General features: G+C 41.4%; 1 protein-coding gene across 1 annotated transcript in view; it reads left to right on the forward strand.

The window, feature by feature from the left end:
* Positions 1-25921, forward strand: part of LOC127623761 (ryanodine receptor 3-like) — a 91352-nt gene that overhangs the window by 37721 nt on the left and 27710 nt on the right. Inside the window, exons 31-49 of the mRNA XM_052098243.1 lie at positions 766-925; positions 2165-2251; positions 2977-3203; positions 3569-4391; positions 11193-11393; positions 12173-12275; positions 12844-12978; positions 14781-15054; positions 15211-15325; positions 18300-18432; positions 20022-20125; positions 20303-20438; positions 20787-20970; positions 21730-21838; positions 22197-22317; positions 22522-22691; positions 24012-24232; positions 24318-24408; positions 25196-25336. Of these exons, the coding sequence (XP_051954203.1) occupies positions 766-925; positions 2165-2251; positions 2977-3203; positions 3569-4391; positions 11193-11393; positions 12173-12275; positions 12844-12978; positions 14781-15054; positions 15211-15325; positions 18300-18432; positions 20022-20125; positions 20303-20438; positions 20787-20970; positions 21730-21838; positions 22197-22317; positions 22522-22691; positions 24012-24232; positions 24318-24408; positions 25196-25336 (3535 nt within the window). The remainder of the gene's footprint in view (positions 1-765; positions 926-2164; positions 2252-2976; positions 3204-3568; positions 4392-11192; positions 11394-12172; positions 12276-12843; positions 12979-14780; positions 15055-15210; positions 15326-18299; positions 18433-20021; positions 20126-20302; positions 20439-20786; positions 20971-21729; positions 21839-22196; positions 22318-22521; positions 22692-24011; positions 24233-24317; positions 24409-25195; positions 25337-25921) is intronic.

Consider the following 25921-nt stretch of genomic DNA (forward strand, 5'->3'; position numbering starts at 1 on the left):
AGAGTCAACGCAGCCGTCTACCGGGACATTTTAGAGCACTTCATGCTTCCTTCAGCAGACAAGCTTTATGGAGATGCTGACTTCATTTTCCAGCAGGACTTGGCACCTGCCCACACTGCCAAAAGTACCAAAACCTGGTTCAATGACCATGGTATTACTGTGCTTGATTGGCCAGCAAACTCGCCTGACCTGAACCCCATAGAGAATCTATGGGGCATTGCTAAGAGAAAGATGAGAGACATGAGACCAAACAATGCAGAAGAGCTGAAGGCCGCTATTGAAGCATCTTGGTCTTCCATAACACCTCAGCAGTGCCACAGGCTGATAGCATCCATGCCACGCCGCATTGAGGCAGTAATTAATGCAAAAGGGGCCTAAACCAAGTACTGAGTACATATGCATGATTATACTTTTCAGAGGGCCAACATTTCTGTATTTAAAATCCTTTTTTTTATTGATTTCATGTAATATTCTAATTTTCTGAGATTCTGAATTTGGGGTTTTCATAAGCTGTAAGCCATAATCATCAAAATTATATCAAATAAAGGCTTGAAATATCTTACTTTGCTTGTAATGAGTCTATATAATATATTAGTTTCACCTTTTAAGGTGAATTACTGAAATTAATGAACTTTTGCACAATATTCTTATTTTTCGAGTTTCACCTGTATTCTAATAGACCAGAAATATTGGTCATATCGATTTTCTTGGTTGTCTCTTTGTTGATTCTCTTTGTTTTCTCTTTTGTCGTCTCTCCTAACTCAGTGTGAGGAGGAGTAACTGTTATATGGTGTGTGCTGGCGACATTGTCAGCAGCTCCACAGGTCGTAGTAATGTTGATTTTGAGATTGGCTGCTTCATAGATCTGGCCTCAGGCCTGGTCTCTTTTACTGCCAATGGAAGGGAGATGCCAACTGCTTACCAGGTAATCTCAACTCTCAACCTATAACAGAATAGAACATCTGTTTCATGTAGGTGAGTGAAGGTTTACAAAATCCCATGCAGGCTGAATCAGAGATAATTACAGTACTTGCAAGGCAATACTACTGACCACATTTTCATGCGTTTAAGAAAATAGTTGATTCCAGAGTTTTATCAGAAGCAGCATTTTGAAGCGTCATGTAAACTAGAACCCTGATTTCCTTATGCCGTTTAAGGGATTTTAAGCGGTTTAACACATCTTGGTCTCTCTCGGAGAACACGGCTTAATGTGGTCATGTAAATGCATAAACACTGTTCTGATGAGTGTTTGAAGAGTGTGTTTGCTTGGATAGGATGGAGCCCATCAACGTCAACACAGTGGAAAAATTTCACATTTTCTGGGAGTGCAGTGGGAAAATCACATACACTATAAAGTATACCCATTTATAACACTAATGTAAAATAATGACTGTCCCTCGCGTTCACTCATGTGCGCTGGTACAATGGGGAAATCCAGGAGTTTTACGTAAGAGGAAAATTCCACTGCTTCATTGCAATTCCGCTGCAGTTCGCAATAGAAAGTTAAGGGGAAAAAAACACAGCAACAACTCTGGAATATCTGGAAATATATGCAAAGCAATGGAGATTAAAATAGCAAAGTCTTTCTCAGATCCCATGTTTGTTATTTACACAGGCGTCACAGGAACATTACGTTACTGTGCAAAAAGCTGCTTACTGACCGAGCCACATATATACGGGAGGAAAGAGTATGCCGCTTATACAGTTTATGTAAACCTGGAACACTGTTTTCTCACAATAAGCCGCTTTCTGGTGTCCACTGTGTTGATATTCCTCAAACATTCTGTTTAGGGATTTGTTTTAAGCATCTAAGCCACTAAGTATTAAACTTCACCATTAAATTCACTTAACATACAGATTTTGCAGATCATTTCAGTCTTAGGTGTTTTATCTATTTTTCTTATCATTAATCGAAAGCACAATGTAACTATAATGAAGCTCTGTGCTGATTCTTGTCTTAGTTTGCCTGAGGCTCTGATTTTGAAACACTGCCAGAAAGAGCCAATAACAAGTATCTAGAGGTTGTATCATGTCTAAGCAGACTGGATTTATATGAATCCTAAGTATTGAACAACACTCGCTTGTCCAAGTAGAGCAAGTAAGATACAAAACTGCTAATCAGAATAGATTTAACCTCTTATGCTTTCATCTGCCTTTCTTTTAGGTTGAAACTAACACAAAGCTGTTCCCTGCTGTGTTTGTGCAACCCACAAGTCCCAACTTGTTCCAATTTGAGTTTCCAAAAGTCCCAGTAAGTAAACACTGTTAAGATGTAATATTTTGCATTTAATTTCAACATTGTGAAGGGTTTTCCTAAAAATGTGTTTTAGTGTGGTTTATATGCACACAGTATGTACAATGTTTTGGTATCAAATACACATAAGGAATTATGCAAATCAGGTTTCATTTTGCGGGTTGGGTCTAAATGCTTCTTTAGGTGGTGGAGGATACTACAGACTGCCACGATCCAGTACACTTCACTAGAACTGGACATTGTTGCTAAATCACATCAATGCAGAAATGTGAATCAGCTCTTTAAAATGGCGAAAGTGCGACTGCTCTGGATATTTGCCAGCTGAAGAATTATTCTCCATCATTTGATCATAATTTGATGAATTACTGCTGCCTTGATCAATATAAAATGTACACTCACATTTCTTTTTAAAAAAATGTATAGGTACCATATGCTTTTCAGTAATAGCACAATGTTAACTGCAGCAGCCAAGTAGTGCTTTGTGAATAAGATGCAATCTATAATACTAATCCTTATTTACATACAGACTGTTTGCACTCAAAAGAATGACATTCACTTATTTTAAATACTCATGGTGCTATTTCAGTGCATTTAGCGTCTGATGGATTGTGGGTAGATAGTGAATAAGACTCTGGTTTTGGGCTGTAATACCACAAAAGTCCTCTCCAGTGAATTCACACAGGTTTAATTTACTGACATGATCTCCATCAATCCACACACAGGATGCAATGCCTCTGTCTTCAGCCATCTTCAAGAGCTTGCAAAGGAACCCGGTGCCCCAGTGTCCCCCACGGCTGGATGTGCAGACAATTGTGTCCATCCTGTGGAGCAGGATGCTCAACACCTTCCTGTCAGTGCAGACGGCCCGGGTGAGTGAGAGGCATGGCTGGGTTGTGCAGTGTCTGGAGCCCCTGCAGATGATGGCAGTGCATATCCCTGAGGAGAACAGGTGATGCCTTAGTCAAACACAAACACATATGCATCATAGTTGGCATGTTCCATTTACTTTTTTAAACTAAGCTAATGGTTTTTTCTATGCCATAAACCTAAACCTAACCCTCATGTAAGCAATGTAACATTTTTACATTTTCATTAAAGGGATAGTCCACCCAAAAATGCAAATTATGTCATAATGTTAATCGTTTACTCACACATGTTTCAAACTTGTAAGACTTTATTCCAAGAAACAAAAAAGATGTTAAGCAGAATGTTAGCCTTAGTCATCATTGGCTCCTTTGCCGAATTACTCGGATGAAGACCATAACCCAAAGCCTAAAAAGAAGATAAAACTATGTCTCTTTTGTGTAACTGTAGATGTATAGACATCATGGAGCTATCAGAACATAAGGACCTGAGGCAGTTCCACTATCACACTTTAAAGCTATTCTGCGCCCTGTGCGCCTTGGGAAATACTCGTGTAGCTCACGCCCTCTGTAGCCATCTTGATCAGTCACAGCTCCTGTACACCATTGACAACCAATATCTGACTGGTCAGCTCCGTGAAGGGTTCTACGATGTTCTCATCAGCATTCACTTGGAGACAGGTAAAGAGGCGCATCTCATGATGAACAACGAGTTTATAATCCCTGTCACAGATGAGACTCGCAGCATTCGCCTCTTCCATGATGACTCCAAGTGTCATTCTCTCCCTGGAGTGGGCCTGAGCACTTCGCTCACTCCCCGTCTGAACTTCTCACCTGCTTGTTTCATTACCACCAAGCGTGAACAGCCACTCTTCAGCCCACAGATCCCTCTGGGTATCCTGAAGGAGAAAGCCATCAGCATGCTCACGGAGGCAGTTCAGGGCGGAGGTGCCCACATTCGTGATCCTGTAGGCGGAAGTGTGGAGTATCAGTTTGTGCCGATTCTCAAGCTGATTGGCACTCTGCTAATCATGGGGGCATTGACCAGCGAGGAGGTTAGGACCATCCTGCTCCTCATAGACCCCAGTGTGTTTGGGAATGGTAAAGAGGAGGAGGAGCATCAGCTAGTAGTGGCGGATCAGGGAGCTGAGAAAGAGGATGCCAGCAGTAATGAGGGGAAGGCTGTGGAGGCAGGGGAGGAGGAGAGTAAAGATGTCAAGCTGCTTCCCAAAGGCCTTTTGGAGAAGAGCTTGCCAGAATCAGTCAAACGGCAGGTGAGTGATGACCCGGAATCTCGTCACTATCTGATGTCTTGTCCACATGTATACTGTATGTATATTTCTGAAAAAGGCAGTGTTCACACTTCATTTAAAAAATGAAATCCTGTCAACACCAACAGCATTTTAGGAAATCTCTCCATCTATTCAACAACTACTTAAAAAACACTCACATTACCATGACAGGCTAGGAGTTGACAATATTGTTTGGGAAAGCTTTGGTCCAAAACTACAAAAGAACAATATGGGCGTATTGAAGTTTTTTTTTTTACGTCAATCAGCAAAAAGATGGCGAAACAAAAGAGAGGTGCCGACTTGCCTACCTGGACATATAAACAATTTCAGGAAGATAAACATATCATTAAACCTATGACAACTGAACACAACAAAACAAGATAGATAGGTCAAGTTTGTCAAGACAAACTTTTTTGTTGGCTTGACAAAGCCTGACCTAAATGTTTAAAATAGAAACAAATCTGATGTCACTGACTGATGTCACCGTATTCCAAAATCTCAGTTTCACCTATTCACATGCATCAAGGAAAACGTCTCGGGTTATGACTATAACCCTTGTTCCCTGAGAAGGGAACGAGACACTGCGTCGTTGAAAACGACTCTTTGGGGGGAACGCTCCTTAGCGTGCGCCTCTGAAGTATGAATGAAACTATTCCAATCTTGATTGGTGTTGCGTCATGACGTAACATGTGACGGCATAACCGGATGCATAAAAGTGACGCCGGCACACATACACATTAGCCTAGCGATGAAGCAAGCCGCTCTCAGGCCTTGAGGGGCGTGGCAGGACGACGCAGTGTCTCGTTCCCTTCTCAGGGAACAAGGGTTATAGTCATAACCCGAGACGTTCCCTTCCGAGGGAACTCGCGACTGCGTCGTTGAAAACGACTCTTTGGGGAACGAATGCCCACTAGGCCACGCACCGAAAAAAGGCCTGCCCTAGGGTGAAACTGAACTCAGGCACTCAGCTAGGACGAGAGCACACGTGCGCCAGGCGTACTAGGGAGGTGCAGACTGTAAAAACCTGATGAAAGTGTGCGGGGTAGCCCAACCGGCTGCCTCACAGATCTCCTGGAGGGGTACTCCCGATAAGAGAGCCCTAGAGGACGCCATGCCTCTAGTTGAATGAGCCCTCACGGCCAAAGGTGAAGGCAAATTACGCACCTTGTAGGCCGAGATAATAGCCTGAACAATACAATTACTAATGGTTTGTTTTGAGGCAGGAGCCCCTTCTTAGGTGACCCAAAACACACTAACAGTTGGTCCGACCTCCTCCAAGAAGAGGACCTCTCGAGGTAACGCTCAAAGCTCTGACAGGGCAGAGCAAATGGAGCCTCTCTTCTTCTGCCGACACATAAGGTGGAGGATGAAAAGCCTGCAGGACCGTGAGACCGTGCCGTGTTAGACGGCACCTTAGGCACATAGCCAGGTCTCGGGTGTAAAATGGCTTTAACTCCGCCAGGGGCAAACTCCAAGCAAGCTGGCGTCACTGCCAGGGCTTGAAGATCACCCACCCTCTTTAGAGAGGTAATAGCTAAGAGAAAAGCCATCTTGAACGTCAGGTCCTTGGGCGAAGCCGACTGAAGGGGTTCGAAGGGGGCCAGGGATAACCCTTCGAGAACCACCGCCAGGTCCCAGGCAGGAACCCTGGACCTGGTTGTCGGTCTCATCCTCCATGTACCACGGAGAAAACGAATGACCAGCTGGTGCCTCCCCAGAGGCCCATCACTCAGTGGTGCATGGAGCGCCGAAATGGCAGCCACGTACACCTTGAGTGTGGAAGGGAGAGACCACGCAGAGAAGCGATCTTGAAGAAACTCCAGAACTGAAGCCACCGGGCAGTTAACTGGATCTACTTCATGTTCTCTACACCAAGTGGAGAACACATTCCACTTGAGGCCATATAATCTCCTAGTAGGCGGAGCCCTAGAGCTAAGTATGGTTTCAACCACCCCCACTGATAGACCAGCATTTAGGTACTGAACCCCCTCAGGGGCCAGACCCACAGTTTCCACAGCTCTGGACGAGGGTGGAAGACTGTGCCCCCGCCTGAGACAACAGATCCCTCCTCAGAGGAATCTGCCATGGCGGAGCTATCAGGAGTGAAATTATGTCTGAGAACCATACTCGGGCCGGCCACATGGGGGCAACCAGAAGTAGACTGATGCCCTCTTGGCGGACCCTTTCCAGGACTCCCGGGAGCAGAGCGATCGGGGAAATGCGTACAGGCGAAGCCTCGGCCAAGCCTGTACCATGGCGTCCAACCCCAGTGGGGCTGGATGTGAGAGGGAGAACCAAAGTGGACAGTGGGGCGTCTCTCGAGGCGCGAACAGATCCACTTCTGATGGTCCAAATTTGTCCCATATCAACTTCACCACCTCTGGATGAAGTCTCCATTCCCCGGGCCTCAGCCCCTGCCTCGACAGGATGTCTGCTCCCTGATTCTGAACCCCGGAATATACATTGCTCTGATAGACAGTATTTTCCCTTGGGACCAAAGAATTATCTGATCGCCAGTCTGCACAGAGGCGCGATCTGAGTCCTCCTTGTCGGTTCAGATAAGCTACCACTGATGTATTGTCCGAGCGTACTAGGACATGGTAACCCTTGATGTCTGGAAGGAAGCTCCTCAGAGCCCTGAACACAGCCAACATCTCTAGACAGTTTATGTGCCAAGAATGATGATGGTCCTGCCACAGACCCCTGGCAAAGCGGCCGTCCATGACCGCGCCCCAGCCAGTGAGGGAGGCGTCTGTCGAAGCGGTTTTCGGCGACATGGCGCTCCCAACACTGGCCCTTGGGACAGGAACCAAGGTTTCTTCCATATTAGCAGAGAGCGAAGGCACCTGCGCGTTACTCTGATTATACTGAAATGGATTCCGCTGGGGAAAACCCCTTGGCTTTCGGCCACCACTGGAGGGGCCTCATGTGTAGAAGGCCCAGCGGTACAATGTTGGATGCAGCTGCCATGAGGCCCAGCAGTCTTTGAAATTGCTTTACAGTGATGGCCTGGCCTAGCTCTAACCCGGACACCATCGCCATAAGGGACTCGATGCGCGCAGGAGACATGCGTGCCTGCATCGTAACCGAGTCCCACACAACACCCAGAAATGTTGTGCACTGGGATGGTTGTAACACACTCTTTTTTGTGTTGAGTCTCAACCCCAAACTTCGAATATGGCCAAGGGCGACATCTCGATGCCGAACCGCCATTTCTCGAGACTGGGCCAGAATGAGCCAGTCATCGATATAATTCAGTATCGCGGATGCCCTGAAGTCTCAGAGGAGCAGGAGCTGCATCCATACATTTGGTGAATGTGCAGGGAGAGAGTGCTAGGCGAGCGGAAGAACCCGATATTGGTAAGCTTCAGCCCCGGCGAACCTCAGGAACCTCCTGTGACATGGAAGGATGGGTACATGAAAATAGGCGTATTTTAGATCTATCGTGACAAATCAGTCCTCGGATCTGATCTGACTCACGATGACAGGAATGGTAAGCATTTTGAACCTGAACCTCCTCAAAGGCGGTTCAAAACTCTGAGATCTAAAATCGGCCTCAACCCCCATCCTTTTTGGAACTATAAAGTACCGGCTGTAAAGACCGGACTCCTTGTCTGAATGAGGAACACGTTCTATGGCCTCCTTCAGCAGCAGAGATTGCACTTCTTGTTCCATCACCTGAGCCTGCTCGGAACCACTGTAGTCTGCACCACCCCAGAGAATTTGGGGGGTGGTGCCGAACTGCAGTCTGTACCCTGATTTTATTATATGCAGGACCCATGCAGATATGTTGGGAAGATGATTCCATGCCTCAACAAAATCTACTAAGGGAACCAGCCTCTCGAGGCTGATCTCGGGTGTTTTTCGAGCACTGTTCTCGACTTCCTGAAGCGAGATACCGGCAGGGTTTAGTCGATACAGTTCTTGTGACCACAATTGATGTGTGTTTTTTATTTTTTGGCCTTGAGCGACGCGGTGTGCGTTAAGCTGGAAATGATGTGGCCCGAAGCGTCAGAGGCGGCGGGAACCGACACCGATTTCCTGAGGACTCCGCTGCGAGAGCAACCTCGGTTGCTCTGCAGCGGGGATAGCCCTCCGAGGTTCTACCACCTCGGTAGAACCTCTTTCGAAGCTTCTACTAAGGGAACCAGCCTCTCGAGGCTGGTCTCGGGTGTTTTTCAAGCACTGTTCTCGACTTCCTGAAGCGAAAGACCGGCAGGATTTAGTCGATATGGTTCTTGTGACCACCATTAATGCTTGTTTTTTTTTTTTTTTGACACGAGCGGCGCGGTGTGCGTTAAGCTGGAAATTGATGTGGCCCGAGCGTCAAAGGCGGCGGGAACCGACACCGATTTCCTGAGGACTCCGCTCGCGAGAGCAACCTCGGTTGCTCTGCAGTGGAGAGCAGCCCTCCGAGGTTCTACCACCTCGGTAGGACCTCTTTCGAAGCTTCAACTAAGGGAACCAGCCTCCGGGTGTTTTTCAAGCACTGTTCTCGACTTCCTGAAGCGAGAGACCGGCAGGATTTAGTCGATATGGTTCTTGTGACCACAATTGATGCTTGTTGTTTTTTTTTTATATATATTTTTTATTTTTTTTTGACACGAACATACAGTGTGCGTTCGGTGGAAATTGATGTGGCCCGAAGCGTCAGAGGCGGCGGAAACCTACACCGCTTGTGTGCCGCCATGTAAGCCCTACTTATTAAAGCAGATGTATCTCTGCAGGGCTTACTAGGCAGCGCCGAGGTTTTAGCCCATATCCCGTGCCCCCAAAACATCGTTCTGTAATCAAACACTGGGGCTGGAGATCACGGGACGAATCGCGGTTTACCCACGATCTCGTTCTGTGGAGATCGGGGAAAAGCGGCAAACCCGGCGCTGAGGTTGTGATCTGTGCCGCAGGAAGCGCACGTCTAATTTGCTTTCAACTTGCGTTCCCTGCTCATTTTGTGGCCAGCTGATATTCAGTCTGGCCACGCGACGCGTCATAACCTCAATCAGCTCCTCATAAGCTTGGCCAAAAACCGGCGTGCTTGGCTCGCGATTAGATCCGCATCGATGCTGAACATATCCACTTCCTCGGAAGCAGTGAGCTCAAGCATCGGGACCTGATCATGGGCAGAAGAAGCCGCGGCGCGGGCTTCTGCACCACACACAGTAGGCTCGGGATCCTCAAGCGAAGAATGAGAAAGTGCGCAGCAGTCTCATTCTCATCTGCAAAATCCGCTGCGAACCCGCGATCTCAATCGCCGCGCTGCCTCAACAGGCGCGGGACCAAAACCGTGGGGAGCGCGAGCCTGACCGTGCTCATCAAAGCACGCCAACCGGGAGCGCAGCACTCTCATGGGTAGTGCTTCACAACTTTCACAGGCAGATCCCTCGAGAGCTGCCTGTGCGTACTGCGCTCCCAAACAGTTCACACATAAAGCGTGCGTGTCCCTACCCGTAATGAAACGAGGGCAGGGGTGCACGCACTTCTTGAACTGTTCGGTGGCCATAATATTTTTAAATCAGACAAACAACACCAAATAAGACAAACAATTTCAACATAGAGCGCTTGCTGAAGAGCGAAAGCTAATGTGTATGTGTGCGGCGTCACTTTTATGCATCGGTTATGCCGTCACATGTTACGTCATGACGCAACACCAATCAAGATTGGAATAGTTTCATTCATACTTCAGAGGCGCACGCTAAGGAGCGTTCCCCCCAAAGAGTCGTTTTCAACGACGCAGTGCGAGTTCCCTCGGAAGGGAACTGCGTTTGAAAGGTCTTCACTTTGTAAGGTGTTTTAGAAAATTGAGAGAGAACTCTACATTGGTGGACAAGGCCCAAGAAAGCTCTACAAATCTAAATGTTGTAAAATGAGTGTATGGCTTATAATTGCAAATGCTGCTTACCAACCAGTTTCCAACTCTCAAAACCTCAACTCTGTAGAAGCCAGCACACCTGCTGAACGGACCAGCTTAGAACAGCATGAATTTCCAAGCTGGCTTAGACTAGTTTATGCTGGTAGGAGCTGGTTTGATGCCATGCTGTTCACCAGCAAAGCTTAGCTGGTGATGTTGGTTGACCAGCATGGTCTTTCTGGTCAAGGCAGTCTTACTGGTTAAGATGGATAAGCCCTGCATCCAAAACATAAGCTGGTAACCAGCAATGCTGGTCTTTTTCCAGCCAGACCTCACGATGAAATCGGAAAGAGTAGGTCAACTTTTCTTTAGCAGCAATCGGTATGCTTACCAAAATTTCAAACACTGCCCACAGTGGCCAAAGCGGTAAGTGCTGTAGGGCATATAGGCATGTGTCAGCTCCATTTATGTCCAGGAGAGGTCGCCAAAAGCTAGTCGTGAAGCTGTATAGGATGTAATACAGAGAAGAGGAATGCATATTTTATGGACTCAACCCTGCAACCTAAACCTAAACCTAATCATTAATGGAGTCAAAATGAAATGTTAGAGGGAAAAGTGCAACCTCCGAATCACGCTCATCACTGATTAAGCTTCCTAGTTTCTACATGGATACAAACCCGTGTCTCTCACGCTGCTAAAGCAATGCGTTACCGGTCGAGTCACATGGGAAAATAAACACATTGAAACTGGTGCAAAAATGTCTGGTGGGAAATGTAGCATGTCAGTGAGTCGGCATACTGTTGCTGGTCCTAGGGTACCGGAACTTTTGGAAACAGCATTCCGATTTCCTTTGTGATCATGGTGCTTTTTCAAAAATAGAACGTTACTTTTTGATTTTGTTTGATGATATGTTTGTTTGTTTGTTTGCTTTGCAGATGTGCGAGCTCCTGCACTACTTCTGTGACTGCGAATTGAAGCAGCGCATTGAGGCCATTGTCGCCTTCTCAGATGATTTTGTGTCCAAGCTCCAGTTCAACCAGAAGTTTCGCTACAACGAGTTGATGCTAGCCTTCAACATGTCGGCCGCTGTTACTGCCAAGAAGACTAGGGAGTTCCGCTCACCTCCCCAAGAGCAGGTAAACCTTCTACATAGTCCACCCCTCTTTCTGGGATAACTCTGACTACCTCAGGCCCACAATGTTCCTCAACAATTTTTTTCAAATAACGCATTAATGTACCTCAGAATGGTGCTCAAAATCTTTAGAGATTACCTTTGGATGACTATTACTAATTTCTAAATGCATACTTGTATGGGAACAAGAGATTAAACAACCTGGCATCAGAACGTACAGTATATTTGACTTTCATTGGAGGATGTAAGGGAAAAGATCTGAACGGTGCTAATCCAGCAAATCTGATTTGTGCTTAACACAACTCTGTTGGACTCTGTTGAGTCAGAATGGAATTTCTTTTAGAATTATTCATGTTTTTTCAAATGTAAATCTTTCAGCCACTGAGAAGATACATCTTCTGTGCCTACTTTATTATTCTCACTGATTAGGATTGTTTGGCAGAACTCTATTCGACCTGTTCTAAATGCACACCATATCTCACTAAAACAAAAAACCCTTGTACTTTGGCCTATGTGCTCATTGCTCAGTCACACAGGAAATAAACTTGACTGTCTCTATCACCAGGGAAACAGAAAGGTCCCTTACAAATACAGCTGATTTCCATTAGAATGTTACATAATCTCAGTGAAAGGTTAGGTTAATGAAATCTATATTTCATGTACTATCTAATTTCAAATCAGAAAATAAATCTCTATTTTTCATATTAGCTTTTGTTTTTTGTTGAGAAGCAATGTTTTATCCCAAGGCAACTCTAATGTTCAAACACATACCTTACACTACAGATAAACATGTTGCTGAACTTCAGTGTTGGTGATGATTGCCCCTGCCCTGAGGAGCTGCAAGATGATCTCCAAAGCTTCCATGATGACCTGCGACTACATTGTGGTATTTTTATCTATTCTCTCCATTCTTCATCTCCAACTCCATTCCCACCTTGTCTCACCTTCTAAGTGCATGGAGAATAAAAACTGCTTTTAACATTTTTTGTTGATAACTAGCCACATTCCCATTAAATTTAGTTTACATCAACATCAAAGTTTTAGACTAAAATGTATATGTGGATACATTTGCATAAGGGAATGTGTATAATTTAGGTGCTGCAACTGGTCACCAAATATTTTACCTTTGGGCAGCACTTTTTCATATCACATGGACTTGAATGTTGAAATAATTTTTAAAAGTACAAATATTATGTGTAGTCTCTCAATTGGTCATTAAAACAACATGGAAATAATTCTAAAATTATTAGCAAAATGCTGTTTAAAACAGCAAACATAAAAACATTTTAATGGAATGCAGCATGTAACACAGCAGGATATGTTTAAATCCCAAAAGTATTTAATCTCAACTACTCATACAGTATGTGTTCACATAGAAATGACAGTGGCAGCACAGTTCATTTAAAGAGAAACATAAATAGTGTTATTTTGTTTGTGCATGTGCGTATATGCAGGCATTCCAATGGAAGAGGAGGAGGAGGAGCAGGACACATCTCTTAAAGGCCGTCTGATGGCTATAATATACAAGATAAAAGGTCGTCCTCAAAAAACTGAGAAAGAACCAACTGAGCAAGTACAGGCTGCTCCGAGTAAGGCTCTTATCATTACCAAATTCTTTAAACATTTTCTATTTCTTACAGATGTTTGTCTTTATATCCTATGTTTTGTTGTATGCTATTACAAAGACTGCCTCCTGAGGGTCAGAGCATTCTAAACTACCGGTAATCTGCGTAAACATTATTTAAGGAAACATTTTTCTATGTAACTTTTTAGCAGTGGAGAAATCATTTAATTTGTACCGAATGCACTTAAAGGTACAGTTCAAAGCTTAGCTGCTCTTCTAAGTACTGTAAGTTGGCCATGCATAATATTTAAAGGGATAACTCACCCAAAAATTGTATTTTATCATGTACTCACCCTCATGTGTTCCAAACCTGTATGACTTTCTTTCTTCTGTGAAACACAAAAGGAGATATTAGGCAGAATGATCACCTTTCACTCTCATTGTATGGAAGAACGATGAAAGTGAATGGTGACTGAGACTAACAAACTGCGTAACGTCTCCTTTTAAAGAATAAATGATGATGTCATTTTTGGGGAACTATCCCTTTAAGTTATTAAGCAACGCAAGATGTTGTTCACTGCACTCTATGAACCAGAAATTATGTAATGTAGATATTAAGTAATTAGCTGTCATCAAAAATATCAGCAAATCTGATCAGTAGAGCCATTTCTACTGTATACAGTATTTGCTTTATAGCTTACAAAATTAAATGTAGCCAGTACTTAGCTGCAAATGAGCTTAAAAGGGCATTTTCTCTAAGATGCCAACAATGCTAATATAGACACTAAATCATATCACCAGAGATGGGCAGATGGGTACATATTAAAATGAATGTAATTTGCAGATGTTGGACTATTCTAAGAACTGCATGCAGGGGCAATATATGAATAGAAAATATTAAGATAGATGTAACTACATACACTAATGGTCTTAACATATTGAGCACAGACTAGATTATAGCTTGTATATGTCTCTCTGGGTAAAATGTGTTACCTCTGCTAGAAATCATGCTTTAACATAACAAATTTATTATGCAATGATCCAAGCCTTGGCTTCAATGAACAGTGCTGGTCTATAATTTCTGTTTGAGTTTGACTGATTCGGCTGATCACTGAGTCAGCTGATCATTTTGCCCCTCTCATGCAAGGTGTGACAATTTTGCATTGACTAACCCACCCCATTCTGACCTAAACATAGATGCTTTTGTTCTGAGGCTTTTTAAGATCACGAGAAACATAAATCTTTTTTCACAAAAAAGTTTTTTCAAACTTTTGACCAGTAGTGTAGTAACTCACATGTAGACAAACACAGTATTGGATTTGAAACCGGCTTCCCACAGACATGGAAAACCTGAAAATTTCAGTGAATTTTAAAATGACGTTTTTCATGCGGGAAGAATTCATGGAAATTAATAAAATCTTAAAAGTCTTAGAAATTAATGGGAATTTATTTATTGAAAATTGCCTCTGTAGAATAAAACTTTCACACAAGACTTATGATGTTAGTTTTTGAGCTTGAACAGTTTTTATGAGTCAGTTCTTTTCCATCAATCCAAGTCAAAATGTTTCATAAATCATTTCAAAATATTCATTTGCCAATCGGTCATTCAGAGTTAAAAGGATTTTTAAAATTCCATTTCCAGTAATCAGTAGTGCCTGGAAAGGTCTAGGTATTGTTATATTATCTAAATGGTTGGTAGTGCACCAATTACTGTATGAATCCAAATTCATGGTTAAATTACTAATAAATAAATAAATAAAAACTGATGGGAAAACAAAGAAAAAGATTCTAAATAGATTTGTGTCTTACTCTTTCTCTTTCTTTTAGCCAACCTGAAGGACTTGATATCTCAGACGATGGTCAGCTGGGCACAGGAGTGCAAGATCCAAGACCCAGCACTTGTACGCAGCATGTTCAACCTTCTGAGGAGGCAGTATGATGGCATCGGTGAGCTGCTCAGGGCCTTGAGGAAGAGCTACACCATCAGTGACAAGTCTGTAGGGGACGCTATCAACCTGCTGGCCTCACTGGGCCAGATCCGCTCACTGCTTAGCGTCCGCATGGGGGAAGAGGAGGGCCAACTCATGATTGATGGCCTAGGGTAAGGGAGTGCAGATCTCTGTGTTCTGCCATTCTAGATCATGACATTCTTTGATAGCCAAATTTGGTCTTCTATTTCTTTATGGGTTTCAAATCCTATAATTTACATTTCCATCCAATAAAGTGGTACTCACTTCACTCCCACTCTCTCACCTAGGGACATCATGAACAACAAAGTGTTCTACCAGCATCCAAATCTGATGCGTGTTCTTGGCATGCACGAGACGGTAATGGAGGTCATGGTTAACGTGCTGGGAGGTGACAAGAATAAGGTGGGTTATGGGTTACTCAAAATTAATGGCTGTATGTTTTTACTTTTTGGGGTGTGCTCTTGAACTTGGTGGGATGGGTCAGGATGGTTGACTACAGTAGTCACCCATCAACTGACTTGTCAATTATTGAGATTGACCAGTTTATAAAGATTTTTTTCTCATTTTAGTTTTGAGCTTTAGTATTTTTGAAGTGGTGGTTTAAAGGGAATGAATTAGAGACGCAACTTCTTTCAGAAGATTTTAGCATGCTTAGAATGTGTTGCATTTTAGTATGCTGTTAGAGTGTCAGTACAGACTGTCAGTCCTTTTCTTTAAGAAGCTTAATCTCTAAATGAATACCTTTTTTTTTCTCCCAATTTGGAATGCCTAATTCCTAATGTGTTTTTTTAAGTCCTTGTGGTCGCGTAGTGATTCACCACAATCCGGGTGGTGGAGCACGAATCCCAGTTGCCTCCACGTCTGAGACCGTCAACCCGCGCATCTTATCATGTGGCTTGTTGAGCGCGTGAGACATAGCGCGTGTGGAGGCTTCACGCCATCCACCGCAGCATCCACGCTCAACTAACCACGCGCCCACCACATTATAGCGACCACGAGGAGGTAACCTCATGTGTACCCTCCATAGCAACCGGGCCAATTTGGTTGCTTAGGAGACGCTTAGGAGACACTCAGCACACCCTTGGATTCGAACTAGCGAACTCAAGGGATGGTAGCCAGTGTCTTTACCACTTAGCTACTCAGGCCCCATATTAGATGGATCCCTAAAGCACTGCCACTACAGCCATGATAACACCTCTTGTGTTGCATATTTCATAGCAATTTTTGTCGGACTTCAAATCACATACTACAGATTATGCATATATTTTGTAAATATATTTATTGAAAATTGTGTTCAATAAAAGGTTATAGACATTCAGCCTATATGTTTATGGAAAATCTGTCACTACTGCTAATGAAGGGTTGGGCATTCTTGGATTCAGCCTGTGCAGTTTTTTTTACTGTTATTTTATTTTTGCAATATAAAATAACAGTTATTGCAGTTTTTTTTATTTTTTTATCATTATCTACACATTCAGACGGCTGTCTTTAGCGTTGTGTTATATCTCACACTGCTTTTTTTCAGCATCTAACACCATGAGCATTGCATTTTAAAAGGCTAAGTTTAGATAAATTGTGTCTTTTAAAATAATTTATTGAGACTAGTGTTGGGAAATGAAAACTGATTCTTATTCAGAACTGGTTCAGTTTTTTTTTCATGTCTTTCGGTTCCATTAATCGAATGTGCTTTAATGTGTATTATTCCAACGATTCGGATGCCACACCGTGATTAAATACTCCGACAGTGCTTCCAGCACTACTATTCCTCAGCACTAGAACACTGCTTCTTAATGAGTAATTCAATAAGTAAATGGAGACTGCACAATTTCTGAATGAATGACTCTAATGAGCCAGTTCTTTTGAATCTTCACAACAAACATTGTTGCCCTATTCATGAATGAATTACTCTTATGAGTCAGTCCTTTTGAATTTACACTTCAAAATGTACAGCACTGAGGGCAGTAAATCCATTAAGAATTACACTTATTTCCTAATATTTCTTCCTTAAAAGTACTCAAAGAATCATTAATGGATCCATTGAGGAATTAAAATAATTTAGAGGAATTGGAACACTGCAAAATGATTTTCCAAACAAGTAATTTTGTCTTGAGTTGCTGTTAAATGATCTAAACATTCTTAATACATTATTTATTTACTTGTCAATAAACTTAATGAACTTTGGACTTAAAAGAAGAAAAGAAATCTGCAAATGGTGTAAGAAAAATAAGCTGTTTTCTCACCCCATTGGTAAACAGTTTTGTCTTGTTTTAAGCATAAATCTCACTAAATTTGGTTAGATTTCTCTCAAAACTATTAGACTTAAAATCTTATGCCAGTTTTCTAGTCAAGTAAAAAAAAATCTAGTTTTAAGTATGTTTAGATATTTTTACTGGAAAACAAGACAAGAATACTTGTGTTCAAAATCTGCAAAATTTGCAATGTAACAAAATTGGTAAATTTCTTATGATTCCCGACCCTACATGAGACTCCTACATTTTGTTCACTCTTTTGAATGCAAAAACTTGTCCTAGTCAAGTCAATTTAGAATTTTTTTTGTTTGGCACATCCCTAGTGAAACTTTTACTGCATGTTCTGTTTGTGTGATTTGCTAATTTGATATATTATGCTAATGTGACTTCAGTTGTGATGCACATATTTAATATAATGTTGAGTCTGTCAGTTTTATAAAAATACTAAAGACTTTAGATCCTAATGCTTTAATCTAATATTACAGCTGGTCATCCAATTTATTCTTTGATAAAAACCATGACCCAAACCCATCTCAACCAGACCTCTGTAAACCAAACACAATATCATTACTGGAAGGATAGCTGCAACACATGGGCAGATACATCTCCTACTGAGTCCCATGTCTAACAGTTTAATTCCTCCTTATGGCTTAGGTGTGGCAGTCAGGCCAAAGCTAAGACAAGAAGAAGTAGAACGTGTTGCTTCTCATGCCAGACCTTTTTCGGGTTTATCAGGAGTCTGGACTATGCAGTAATACCACTGACTATGCCTAACATAGTACTGCATGCACCAGAGTGTTTCTCATTTCTGCTTGACAGTCTCATTAAAGCCTCACATCAAGAGACAGGTTCCAGACATTTAGGGTGACTATACTCTTGGTTAAATTATTCTGCTCAAATGGAAAAAAACAAACATATTTGCATGTGTTGGAGCCGAGCATCTCAAATGCCAGTCTGGATTAACTGTCTGGGTTGATGTGTTGATATCTCAAGTATGCTACATTATACGTTTGCATTAAGATGCCGTGCAGAACATACACGCGAAAAGGATTTAAGATGAATTTGAAGTGTGAAGGAAATGATCTCTGTTTCGCAGAGTTGAAATTAATGCTGCTTTTAACTCTCAGGAGATTGCTTTCCCCAAAATGGTGGCCAGCTGTTGTCGTTTCCTGTGTTACTTCTGCCGCATCAGCCAACAGAATCAGAAGGCCATGTTTGACCACCTGAGCTACCTCCTGGAGAACAGCAGCGTAGGACTGGGTAATCAAACACACACACACACACATGTTGGTGCGGCTATCCTTAAGAGGACTCTCCATAGACATATTGATTTTTATACTGTACGAACTATAGATTCTATCCTAAACATAACCTCACAAAAAATTCAGCATTTTTACATTTTCAAAAAAACATAGTTTAGTATGTTTTTTAAGCGATTTGAATTATGGGGACAATTGAATTATGTCCTCATAAACCACATTTATAGTATAGTACCCTTGTAATTACCACCCAAACCCAAAAATAATATTTTCTAATTCCAAACCCTCATGCATGTTTATTTTTCTGTTAAGGTGGGGACTTTCTATTGACTTCTGTTTTTTTATGCTGAGCCTGTAGGAAAGAAAAATCACAAGTGAGATCTTTTTAATTTCTCAATTGTTTCTGCTTGACAGATGAGATCAAATAGAGAGCAAATTGAGACTTTTGTTTAAGTCTCCTGCTTTTCAGATTTCTCTTAATTTTTACATGTCTCCTCTGGAGTTTCGGAAGAAAGCTCAACAATGTCTTAAATTGTGCTTTGATTTACCAATATACCAAAGTCTGTATTCAGAAGTTTTCAAAATGATCTAAAACATTTCTCATCAAATTTCTTCTGCAACCAAATTATCTCTGCTATGCTTTTCACTTTAATTTGATAGCTCTATACTCTTATTGTATGTGAACAATTGTCTCATTTATGTCTATTTTTTTTTTTTATATCTCCCAAGGAATATTTGCCGAAATATCTGAGACAATGTGGTTAGTTTAATAAAACATCTCACATGAGCTAACATTAAATAACATTTTCCTCTGTGTACCTCTTCCCTTAAAACTAACCCTCACACAGATCCTTCAGCATTTTTTACATTAAGACATTATTTTTTATGTTTATTAAGCTATTTTCCTCATGGGGACAGTTGGCCCCACAAAGTATGTGATTTCAGGTTAACTATGCTTGTGGGGACATTTGGTCCCCATAATGTAAGCAAAACCTGACCCACACACACATACTGTTGTTCAGGAATGCAGGTCAGGCAGAGCTGACTCACAATGTGCTGTTTTGACTGTGAATAATAGCTTGTGGCTCTGAGAGCACCTGACTCTGCAGGAGTCGCTTCCTATAACAGCACATAAATGAGCAGCTGAGAACCTCCTCATCCCTTTATATTCCATATCCCCCTGATCAATGACACATCTGATGAAGATAAATGCATAAATTATTTATATATACATAACATCCTTTAGGTGTTTAGAATAGTTTGACAGAGTAATTGCGGCATTTTATAAATGCCCACACTGAATCTTTACTTGGAAAATTCAATGGGCAATACAAAAAATGTTCAGTGTTAATAGATTTCACAAATAAAACCGGCTCTAATTACTAAACAAACTGAAATTACTTTAGAAAACTGGTCACATACTGTATACTCTTCTTAATTAGCATATTCTGATGGTCTACACAAAACCAAGAGAATTGTTGTCGTTGCGGTGGCTGAGGAAAGTCTGCCATCTGCTGGTGATTGATCCTTGCTTAAAACTTTTAGTCACTGATGGCCACTTAAATAATATCTTCTTCAATATCTCCTCAGCTTGCCCAGCCATGAGAGGCTCCACACCTTTAGATGTGGCTGCCTCCTCTGTAATGGACAACAACAGTCTGGCTCTGGCGCTAGAAGAACCCGACCTAGAAAAGGTTTAATTTTGCATTCAAATTCACTAAAGTGACATGGGGTTTTTGTTCAGGTGTTCCCAGCAAAGATTTTTTATTTTTATTTTTGCTAGATTACATTAATAATAATAGCATGTATATTATTATAGCATCCAATAACAAATGCATCTATTTAGAATTTTGTCATGTCTGTGCTTTCAGGTGGTGACATATCTGGCAGGATGTGGGTTACAGAACTGTCCAATGCTCATAGCCAGGGGATATCCAGACATTGGCTGGAACCCGATTGAGGGAGAACGCTATTTGTCCTTCCTCCGGTTTGCTGTCTTTGTCAACGGTTAGTTTAGGCCCACTTTTTTTTTCACTAATGGACTTACGTTTGAATAAATTGTCAAACATGACAGTAAGTCATGATTTGAATCTTGGTTAATGGGAAGGTTACTTACTTGTTGCTCCCATTTTCACATTTTTCATTTAGATTTGGAAAATATTTTTATCCATAACAACTTACTGTATAGTGCATTCAAGGTATTTGTTTTATTAGTATGTAGTATGTGTTCCCTTGGAGTCAAACACATAAACTTGGCTTTGCTTGCACCATGTCCAACCCGTTGAGTATTTTTATAAAAGCTCATGATGCAAACTTTGCATATGTTACTTAGTGTGTGTTTTCTGGTCATCTCAGGTGAAAGTGTTGAAGAGAATGCTAACGTTGTGGTGAAGCTGTTGATCAGGCGTCCGGAGTGCTTTGGACCTGCTCTTAGAGGAGAGGGAGGGCAAGGTTTACTAGCTGCCATGCAGGAAGCCATTAAGATCTCAGAAGATCCTGCCTTAGACCTGCCTAACCTACCCCAAGGGGTTACGCCCATGTATGACACATTATAATTCCTTCCATATGCTTTATGTTGGCATTGAGCATTTTGAATTTCAACATTTTTAAATAAAAAAGAAAAAATACAGTGTCTATTTGCATCCCTTTTTAAAAAACACCCCAAAACCACAGGACTATACAACAAACTGAACAGTAGGTTTTCTTGACCACTTGACAGTGTGAATGTGTAGTGTTGTCCTAGCGACACCAATTCGATTCTGCTATTTTTCCCACTCTTTTTCCCATTCGATTTCCACAAGAGTTTCCACTCTTAATATTTCCTTCAATACCACTAAAATAATAGATACAAATGAATAAAAAAAGATTTCATTGCAGTAATTTGGTGATGGTGAATGTTGGGTTTAGTGGTAGTGGTTAATGTAGTGTGGCTGTGGGACTCATAATAAACATAATAAACACACTGCAGTGATGTCAATATACTGTATGTTAGTATATAAGTTAACATACATATGTTATGTTACCAGGGTGCAATTAGTCTCTACCATTATTTGCACTTGGGTGTAAATAGCATCTGCCAAAAAAATGGTCATAGCTAGTCTCCCAACTTGCTCAGACAGGACTGGCTTGCTTTTGAGGTGGTTATGGCCAATTATGATCTGGTAAGGTTGGGAGATCAACTAAACCAGCTTAGACTAGTTTTAGCTAGTTTTCCCAGCAGGAACATTGTGTTTTGTCCTCATGAATGAGCAAGCATGATTTTCAGTAGAATAAGCAAGTCCGCTCTCTGTTTTGACAGGGTCGGGGAGGATGAAGAGGAGGAGGAGGTTGCACACATGGGTAACTCTATTATGTCCTTCTACTCAGCTCTTATTGATCTCCTGGGCCGCTGTGCACCTGAAATGCATGTAAGTGCTTCTTTTCTGACAGATTTAATTGATTTACAAATTCTATGACAAAGACCTGGTCACAAGCTTGCTGGTCACAAGCATATGTTGTGTTTTGGTTGTTGGAATGTTGGTGATCCTACAAGGCTCCTTAATTAATTTAACCAGCCAGCTTCCTTTGGTCAACCAGCCTCATCAGAAATAAGCATTTTTTGCTGGTGAACAACATGGTCGACCAGCTAGACCTGCACCAAACCAGCATAAACCATCCTAAACCAACATGGAAATGCTGGTCTAAACTGGTCTTTTATGCAGGGTGGTACTGTCACACTGTCTGTTGCCTCAAGCAAATACTTTTTTTATGGATGCTGTTTTACAGCTAATTAACAAAGGCAAAGGTGAAGCATTGCGTATCCGTGCCATCCTCCGTTCCTTGGTGCCCACTAAAGATTTGGTCGGAATTATCAGTATTCCACTTAAAATGCCAGTCGTGAACAAAGGTTTGTGCATTTTACTTGATATCTTTGAAAGATTCTAAGAATGTGATCTCATGATGTAATCTCCGAAAGTCATTATAATGTGCTTATGATAAATGGATGCTATTACTCTGTCATCTACATCCTACGTGTCTCATTATCTGTTCTTCTTGTTCCGCAGTCATTATAACCCTAACGTCTTTTTGTTTCACTCTCTCCTCTGCTTAGATGGCAGTGTAATTGAGCCAGACATGAATGCTAGCTTCTGTCCAGAGCACAAGGCACCCATGGTGCTTTTCCTGGACCGTGTTTATGGTATTGATGACCAAAGCTTCTTGTTGCAGCTGCTGGAGGTCGGCTTCCTGCCAGACATGAGAGTATCAGCCTCCATGGATTCGGTAGGGTGCTCAAAGTTACAGTCATGAGTTGATCATGCTTTGGGTTTAGAGTATTGCATTTCCCGTCTAGGAGAGGGCTGTTTGTAATTTAGCTGTGAATTCTAATATAAGAAGCATGCCTGTGCCCACGCACATGCAAGCCATTCATAAACACAAACAGTATTGTCAAATAAGCTTGAATATATATGAAACATATTTAGCAAAAAAATATTTAGGGGTGACCAGGGCTGGTTGTGACAATTTATACTTTATTGAATATTTCTCAGAGTCAGTGTCTGAATAGCCACATATCCAAGAGACATATGTCTTGCAAAAACTATTGTTTTGGGCAAAAAAATATTGTAATTATTAAATTGTGTAAATGCATAATATTAAAAACAGTCATTACAACCCTGACTTGACATTTATGGAAAACACAAATTTTTCGTAATTGGACTCAATCCTTAAAGAGAGAGTTCACCCAAAAAGAAAATTCTCTCGTGATTTACTCACCCTCCTGGCATCCCAGATGTGTAGGACTTTCTTTCTTCTGCAGAACACAAGCTCTCTTAATCCATACAATGCAAGTGAATGGGTGCCAACATTTTGAAGCTCCAAAATACACATAAATGGAGCACAAAAGTAATCAATATGACTACAGTGGCTACGTCCATGTGTTCAGGCACGATATGATTGGTGTGGTTGAGAAACAGAACAATATTTAAGCCATTTTTTTAATCATAAATTCCCCTCCTTGCCCAGTAGGGGGAGATATGCACAAAGAATGTGAATCACCAAAAACAAAAGAAGGAGAAAGTAAAAGTGAAGGAAAAAGGACTTAAATATTGATCTGTTTCTCACCCAAACCTATCATATCGCTTCAGAAGATATGGATTTAACCAGTCGGCTGGAGTACTTTTATGTTGCCCTTATGTGGATTTTGGAGCATCATAAGTCTGGCACCCATTCACTTGCATTGTATGGATCTACAGAGCTGAGATATTCTTCTAAAAAATATTCTTCATTTGAGTTCAGCAGATGAAAGAAAGTTATACACATCTGGGATGGCATGAGGGTGAGTAAATGATGAGAGAATTAACATTTTTGTGTGAACTAACCCTTTAAAGTTACTGAGATAAAACCCTTGTTAGACAATGTCACAACTAGCCCGTTCTCCCTTATAACTGAAAGGTATTCATTGTATAGATGTCACATTTGATACTGACACAGCAGTAGCATAAATGAACGTTTTATAATAAAACTTATACATGTTTTATTCGTTTATTGTAAAAATGTAAAGTAGGATTCTGTAGGACTTCTTGTTGTTTTTGTGTCCACCAGGAGGTGCTCAGAACCACAGAGACAGCGCTGGCCATGAACAGGTACATTGCCTCCGCAGTTCTTCCTCTGTTGACCCGCTGTGCTCATCTTTTTGCTCACACAGAGCACTATGCAACTCTCGTTGACTCTACGCTGCACACCATCTATCGCCTCTCTAAGGGCCGATCACTCACCAAAGCCCAGAGAGATGCTATTGAAGAATGCCTAATAGCCATCTGCACGTAAGAACTTACATGTGTCTTCTCTTAAAAGCCTTTAGTTGAGAGGTTAGGATTGTTGTTTCTCACTCATTCACCTTATCTCCAGGCATCTTCGGCCATCAATGCTTCAACAGCTTTTACGTCGTCTCGTGTTTGATGTGCCACAGCTTACAGAGTACTGCAAGTTGCCTATTAAGGTGAGTTTAATGGAATTGCAAAAAATATTGTATGTTTCCGAACAGGTTTTCCGAACACTCCCCCTGTCTTCCATTGATCTGTAAGACCGATATTCCAGCCCTAAATTCACACCATTTATTGAGCCAATGTTGATATATCAGGCTAGCCAGGATACTGAAACAGAGACATTTTTAACAGTGCCACAGTGTTTAAACCAGGACCTTTTGAAAAAAATGTATACACAATTGTCTCTGCACATCAAGTTGGGATAGGCGAAAGTATTTTAACATGGAATTATTTCCAGGCTTCACCTAAGTATATTTCACTTGTATTACCCTTTGGCTCCATTACCCATTTCAATAAAACCCTAGGCTTCATTACAGTCAGGTCATTCACATTTATACCTTTCATCATGTGTTCTGATGCCTTTTCACACCCTGCACACATCATTAACCTTATGCAACTGTCAACAAGAGTCAACACAGACCCCTCTACCCATGATCCTTTGGGATGCAGGTGTGTATAGGTCATAATCTCACATTTTCAGTGCACTTCCTGCTGGCCCACTGCTCTGATGGCAGCTGTCTTCCCCATCATAACTACTTCATCACAGTACAGACTAATCAGGAGAGGGCTTGACAGACCGACCACACATCTTTGAATTATTTTCAGACACGTGACTTAACTATCTCACATATCTTAGAATATTATTGATAACTGAGTTTGGATTTATTACCCAATTGAGTCACATCAGCTAAAGTATATTGATTGTTGACAGATAATCCACATGCCTGTTTATCTTTGCAGCTTTTGACTAAACACTATGAGCAGAATTGGAAGTACTACTGTCTGCAAACAGGCCAGGGCAGCTTTGGTATGTCATCAGAGGAGGAACTCCATCTCACCAAGAAACTCTTCTGGGGACTTTTTGATGCTCTTTCTCAGAAGGTAAAATAGAGGTCACAAAATAGTTCAGTAAAAATCTCATTCATTGTAAGTTATTTAATTAATTTGATTAGACCACAGTGGTACATTACACTAAAATTGGAAAATTACACAATGCATTTATACAGTATCTGCACTTCAGTTGCATATGCACAAGGTGAACTGGGATAATGTTAAAATGGTCCAATTAGACCAAATGGGACACTGATCAACCTAATAGCGATATCACAAAACAACTATCTGCAACAAAACAACATAAATAATAATACTACAAAAGAGCCAAAACCTCTAAGAATTCTAAATAACAACTATTTCAATGTCCCCATATGCTCCCTTTGACCAAGGAAGCATAATTAAAAGATTCATGTGGATATTCCCCATAGCCTCTGTACTAAAAATGTTGAGTTATAAACTCTTGTATTTTTAAGATAAATAATTTAAATTAACTTAAATATTTGAGTTATAAGCCCAAAACTTGACATTTGAAGTGATACTTAATTAAGACAACTTGATATTCGAAGTAATGATGACTTTAGGGTTTACAGTATTGTTGTTTTCAGAGAATATACAGTTACTTAGCTTCTCAAG

Source organism: Xyrauchen texanus, chromosome 30 (assembly GCF_025860055.1).
Source record: "Xyrauchen texanus isolate HMW12.3.18 chromosome 30, RBS_HiC_50CHRs, whole genome shotgun sequence".
In the NCBI taxonomy this organism is placed as follows: Eukaryota; Metazoa; Chordata; class Actinopteri; order Cypriniformes; family Catostomidae; genus Xyrauchen; species Xyrauchen texanus.